The following is a 6,645-nucleotide window of genomic DNA, read 5'->3' on the forward strand; positions in this document are numbered from 1 at the left end:
AAATGCCCGTGCTCGGAATAAAAGAAGACGGCGTGTATTCTTAATCTAAAATTTGGGGTTTTGAATGATTAAGCCTTGAAATAAATAAATTGTTGTAATTATAAAGCTATCATGACATATCATTATGGCCACGCTTGATAGTTGAAACGAAATGAAATAAAATGGATTAATAAACGATAACATAATAAAACAATTAATGGATTGGTGAAGAAGTGATAATAACAGAACGAAAAGAGTCATGCACTGATGAATAAGTGAAAATGAAGATTAACGACTTTTTTATGTTAATTTCCATTTTTAATTTTCTATCACCCTATAACTGTCATCAATTTACCATTCTCATCTCTCTATTAATTCTTAATTAGCTTGGATCCCATTGCACGGACTTGAGATAAGAAGATAGTTTTACATACTATTGATTGCATCACCTTTTAAATTACATTTAAATCAATGATATTGAACACGTTCAGTAATTAAAAATAAAAAGTTTACAATGAATTAATGAAATATGATCAATCTAATTATATACGTTTGAAAAATTGTTTTGATTGGAAAATAAACCTCAAATAACTTCTAATTAAGAGAGAAGACAGTTATATAATATAATTCATGAAATTTACTTCAAAATAATTTCAAAGGAGATATTTTAAATATATTAATAGATTATATGCAATAACCAAATGATAAATCTCATTTTTAATAAAATAATTATTTATTTTTAAATTGATATTATTTTTTATAGTTATTTTTATTTAATAGGGAATTTAGTTTAAAATAAATATAAAATTATTTCTTTATTATGAATTTTTAAAAAATATTAATTATTTTTTTAAAATATTAAAAACACTTTACATTTTTTTTAATACTTAACTTCACAAAAAAAAAAAAAATTTCACATTTTTTTAAAGGCGCTTAATGAATGCTAGCAAAAGGGAAGAGAAGGTAGACTCCGGCTTATATATTTTTGCTCGGCAATTCTTTTTCGCTCTTTAACTCTCCCTCCAAGCAGTTAACACATCACAGATCAAGACCTCATACTGTGAGAGGGGATTCGGCTCATCTTATCCAGGCTTTCATTTATTCACCAGAACCTCAAATATCGAAAGGGTAAATCTACGATCAGGTTACAGCTGATCCCCCTCCCCCAAATTTAAAGATCTAATCCTGTTCCCATCGGATTTAGGGTTTTGGGTCTTTTGCCTGTAATTTGTAACATTCTCTTAAAATCTGATTAAGTTTTTATATACCAATTTCGATCCCCCCGCTTTATTAATTTTGCCTCCGTAAGTTCTTGGGGATGCAAATTTGTTGCTTGTTTTTTTTTTTTTTTTTGCTGTACATCGAATTGTTTTTGTACATATTGTATGGTGTAATACATTGGCTTAGGGGCGACCTGAAGACTTAGGGTGGCAAGATACTTCGTGCGTTTAAGTTCTTGTATATTTAATCTCGAGAATATGATTGCCAATAATAATAATAATAATAATAATAAAAACTCGAGAATATATGAAATCGAGTGAAAGGTATGGTGCAAAGAAATTATTTTGGAAGTTTTGCCTTTGTCGTTCAAATGAAAAGTTTCTACTTTGTAGTGATTAGTTCGTGCATGGGTAATTTATACTTTGGATTATCAGCGATGATATTTTGCTTTTTGTTGATGATTATTAGAGCTGGCAGGATTTCTAGCAAAAGCTTTGATGTTAATTGGCTTTTCATATTGTATTCTTGCGAAGCTTGTTCACGTTGTAGCAAAGTTCATGCGTTGCTCTCGTTCCAGGACCGAGCTGTTTGGTAGGACCTTCTATTTTGGAGAGCCAAGTTTCATGTCGGATCTAGACGCTCAGATTCCAACTGCCTTTGGTATGTTTGTAACTTCCTCATTTTTCAGTCTGTTGATTAATCGGAGTGCTTTATGATAAGAATCAGAAAGTCCTTCAACAAAAGATTTGGATATGTACGGTTGGTTAGGTTACTGGAAACGTTGAGATTCAGATTTTAGTGATTGGCATACCTTCTTTGACTCCCTAATATACACTTCTCTCAAGTTTTCTGTTGGTATTTTTTGTCCTCTTTTAAAATTATGCTGTTTTATCTTTTCATTTTCATGCTCTTTATATGTCTATATGATTTAGTTCAAGGAGTAGTTTCTATATGGTTGCTCTGATTCTCACTGGGGTCAGGGTTTGGCTCTGCTTTTAGCTGTTAGTTCTCAGTGATGTAAATTTCTCGTAACGTCAATTCTATTTCATTCCATGGTTCAACAGTATGTAAAATAGTTGCTTCATACTGAATTGGATTTGTGCCAACAATTTGTAGATCCGTTTGCTGATGCAAATGCTGAGGACTCAGAGGCTGGGACAAAGGAGTACGTGCATATTCGCGTACAGCAGCGGAATGGTAGAAAAAGCCTGACCACTGTCCAGGGACTGAAGAAAGAATACAGTTATAACAAGATACTTAAAGACCTGAAGAAAGAATTCTGCTGCAATGGTACTGTTGTCCAGGACCCAGAATTAGGACAGGTCTGTGTTGACATTCTCCCCATTACACAACGATCTGTTGCAAATATTGTTTCTTTGAATGATATATTTTTATATGTGCAGGTTATTCAGCTTCAAGGTGATCAGCGAAAGAATGTATCCACGTTCCTTGTTCAGGTAACCATGATCTTGGGGGTTATGCAGTTCTTGCTGTGGTGTTTTCATTGGTTTAATATTGGAAATGGAGAGAGAGAGAGAGTGACTTTCTTTGGGATAAGAAATCTTTATTACTTTATTGTGCTTTTGGGATTATACTGCATTAACTATTTTTCTGAGTTTTGGGAGCAATCTGGCAATACGAATGGTATGCAAGGTGGGTGTTTTTTTTTTTGATAAAATCAGAAGAATCCTTCAAAAGTTCATTGATGTTGCAACATATAGCTGGCCAGATGGCAATTGCTGTTAGTTTTTGCGTCTTTCTTTCTTGTATCTGGAGACTTTTGGTAATATCGACTTCTGATTGTGGATGGCTTGCCATGTCAAACATTAGATGTACCTGTAGCTACGTGATTCAGAACTGACTTAGCTCAATTTTAAATTTTGATGTAGTCTGCGCATGTTCAGAAGGTAGTTTAACATTTTTAAGAGCTGACAGGGTCTGAAACATTCATTCAACTGACGGTCAAGGTGATGGTTGATGCAACTATCTCCGTTGTAGTTTGTTCTAACTTTTGGTTACTTGGAATTGAACAGGCTGGAATTGTAAAGAAGGAGCAGATCAAGATTCATGGTTTTTGAGCTGCTGGAAACTTGAGTGCCAACTCTTACCTGTCTACACTTTGTTAGGCATAATCTGTTTTTTTTTTTAAGTATATTTACTGTCTTCTTACTTTTTGGCATCTGTTGTATGGGATCATGTAATATTATACGACATTGTGTTAGCTTTAATAACGAGATTCGAAGCTGTTTAAGACTCCATTATCTGATTTAGAAATCAGGTATAAAATGCACCCATATTGTCTTCTGTGCTCGGTTTGTCTGAGTAAAGTGAATTTTCACAGATCACTTTGACTTTTGATATTTAAAGTGACTATTGACTCAAGCTGCCCATGAGTGGAAGGAGAGCTGAGATATAGTAGGTGGAAAAATTCCGGGATTTAGTGGGGAGGAGGGAGGATTAATATGAACAACTATAACTGGTTTAATGATGTTATTAATACTTTCAAATGCTGGTATTGTTAAATAATCATTTATAAATTTTCATTACCTCGTTCCATCCAGTTTCTGAATCACTTGACACCACTTTTTCCCATGCTATTAAACAAATTTATGCGATCAAGGTTTGTAATTTTGTTGCAAAAGTGGAAACTTAACGGGGGAAAAAGTAATGAAATGCTTATGGTAGGTAAGAAAATTTCCCCCCTTTCTTCCTGCCCACGCCGAGGGGCCTAGAAGTACGAGTTTAGATAAAAATGAAGATAATAACTTGTATTTTTCTCGTTTATTTTCCTTAATCACGGAGGAAAAAACTGGGGGTAAGCTTTTGTCACATGAAGAATGGTGTGGACTGCGTGGTAGGGGCGTTCAAGCCTTCAAGGGGGAGGCTGTGGCTAGAAGACGAATTTGACAGTTTCCTAACTGCGAATCCGTGGTAATTTTGCTCCGAAAACCGCAATATCTGCCCACCGTTAAGTGTGAAACTCCCATTACGAAATATTACAGTCAATCCTGACACTCACCAGCTCACATTCTAGTTCCAAGGGGAATCACTTTTTTCGTTGGCTCTCTACCTCAAGTTCCTATGCTGCACTTTGAAACTCCATGTAATAATAAGCGATTACAATTTAAAATTAGGATACACTCCGACAAGGCGACAACTAGTTCAAAGTCTAATCCAGAGTAATATACCCGTGTTGTGTGATAAATTCGTCGGAACTTAAAAAAGGATCAGTTTTTACTCTTCTATTTTTTGCCAAACCCCAAATGATCAAATTGTTGGATCAATCACATGCTTGATGACCATTTTTTGGGCCTTTGAGGATGCCAGATTATCATTAACAATAGATTTTGTAACGATGAATGTTAATTTTTTTTTTTAATACCCGTTAAAATGATTTTTTATGCCAGCTCCAGAACTGGTGTAAATTATACTGTTTGAAAAAAATGATTTAAAAAATCAAGACTTTCTACGTCCATTCAGAAACTAGTGAAGAAAGTGACATTATTTTCCTAAAAAAAAAAAAGAAATGGGCATTTTTGGATTAGAGGTGATTTAAATTACCTCAAATCCAAAAATACCCTTGTTATTATTGCATATATTTTAATAAATTTCATAATAAATTTTATAAATTATAACAATTACATAATATTGATAATATTCACAATGTTCAAAATACAATAAATTTAATGATATTAAACTTAAGAATATATAAGTAGACAACATGAAAAGGAATATAGAACTTCATCATGGCCAAGCTAAGCATTTCAAAATATAATTACATGTCAAGTATAAAAAATAATGCACATCCCAATTCTATTAGATACTCATACTACAAAATCTTTTAAATTGGAAAAAAATTCTCACCTTCATTTCTATAAGAATATTACATTTGTTTGCACTTTAAATGGTACTGGGGTCTAGATAGGTAGAGCTTAATGCCATCTTCCATCACTTCGGCTCAAAGTCTGTCAATTCTAATCTCTTGCACAATACTAATTCCAACACAGCAGCAATTATCCGAATAACAACTTTTTTTGAGCAAAAGGTAAACAAATAGGCTTTTGTTATCCCAGTATGCCCATAAGGCAGTAACAACTATTGGTCAATTAAAATTTAAGCAGTAACTTACAAGAGAACAATGCTAATCTCCTGAGCACGGAAGTCATGCATTACTCAACACCTTGTTTGCACAGCTTCTTGGATAACTACGTATTAATCTTTTATCCAAAGTGCTTGTTGCAAGCAGAGATGCCTATACAAGGTAACTTCAGCAGTGAGCATTTCACATTCAGTTCTAAAGGACCCTCAGGAGAACTATGAACTGAAGCATATTATCCATTTGACTAACATAAATTACAAATTCCACGAGATAAAACAAGGCAACGGTATCCCACCATGTAATTTTCTTCAAATTCAAAAACTTGGCTTAAATAAAGAATCCTTCCTCACAAGGCAACTGTCTCCCGCCATGTAACTGCAACCTCAAAAGCACCCTGCATCTTTATTTATTTATATAATCAACCACACAGTACAGAAACACACACCCCATACCATACCCATTTGAAATTTGCTTCTGCTTTTTTAAATATGGGTTTATTTGCTTTTTCCAGTTTTAAATACGCATATATAATACAAATAACAATGATGCATTAGGGATGCTATCTTGACTGAACTCGTCATCTTAATCAACAACACTGTCCTCCCAGCCATACTTGCTCCGTATACGCAATGGTTAAATCACATATCATCATTAACAGTAGATTTTGTAGCAATATAATTTGTGGAGTGCGGCTGGCGCACTAGATATATATATATATATATATATTTTTAATTCAGCATTCAGCAATCCTTTGGATAGGCATCAGAATCAGAAACACCACTTTAGGATTTTTCTTGTCTTCACTTTGGCATAAATGACCCGCATAGCCAAACAATAAAAATAAAAGGAGCGCCAAATGACCAAATGATCCCCCTACTTGCAATATGATCCAAACAAACCAACTTTTCTGTGGGACACGTAGCTTCATAATCAAAAGACGACGATTGGAATTGATATTTCATACCATCTCTATCAAAACATGACGCTCCCTGATATTTCACATCCTCCATACGCAGACAAAAGATGAAGTATTTAATGGCAAAATATCGCAAAAAGCGTATGAGCAGGATAAAGACTCAGACCCACCGCGAACTCATCCTAACCGAACTGTGACGTCGTTCTTTCTCCTCTTGCTTAGCTTCACGGATTTCTTCCCTCCGTTAATGTTGAATATAACGCATAAATCAAAAATGATTCCATGATTCCAGACCCTTCGCATCCTATCCCATTTCACGTGACGCCTCTATCATTTCCTTCTTTTTGTGGATTTTTGTAATTATAATTTATAATTATTATTTTCAGTTTCACCTTCCGTCCTTTATGTATATAAATATCTGACTTTCTCT

General features: G+C 34.1%; 1 protein-coding gene across 3 annotated transcripts; it reads left to right on the forward strand.

The window, feature by feature from the left end:
* The first annotated feature begins 948 nt into the window (after positions 1–948).
* On the forward strand, positions 949–3,545 carry LOC129315745 (protein translation factor SUI1 homolog 2). Of its 3 annotated transcripts, none has more exons than XM_054959749.1 (5): positions 949–1,107; positions 1,778–1,860; positions 2,317–2,522; positions 2,604–2,657; positions 3,234–3,545. In XM_054959749.1, exons 2-5 carry the CDS (start codon positions 1,824–1,826, stop codon positions 3,276–3,278), a joined length of 342 nt encoding a protein of 113 aa, XP_054815724.1. In that variant the 5' UTR covers positions 949–1,107; positions 1,778–1,823; the 3' UTR covers positions 3,279–3,545. The 3 variants fall into 3 exon arrangements, with proteins under 3 accessions (XP_054815724.1, XP_054815725.1, XP_054815723.1); XM_054959750.1 differs by having other exon boundaries at positions 1,099–1,123; XM_054959748.1 differs by lacking the exon at positions 949–1,107 and having other exon boundaries at positions 1,753–1,860.
* The last annotated feature ends 3,100 nt before the right edge of the window (positions 3,546–6,645 follow it).

Source organism: Prosopis cineraria, unplaced genomic scaffold (assembly GCF_029017545.1).
Source record: "Prosopis cineraria cultivar Desert tree isolate PC_DT_omini unplaced genomic scaffold, ASM2901754v1 PC7, whole genome shotgun sequence".
Classification (NCBI taxonomy): domain Eukaryota; kingdom Viridiplantae; phylum Streptophyta; class Magnoliopsida; order Fabales; family Fabaceae; genus Prosopis; species Prosopis cineraria.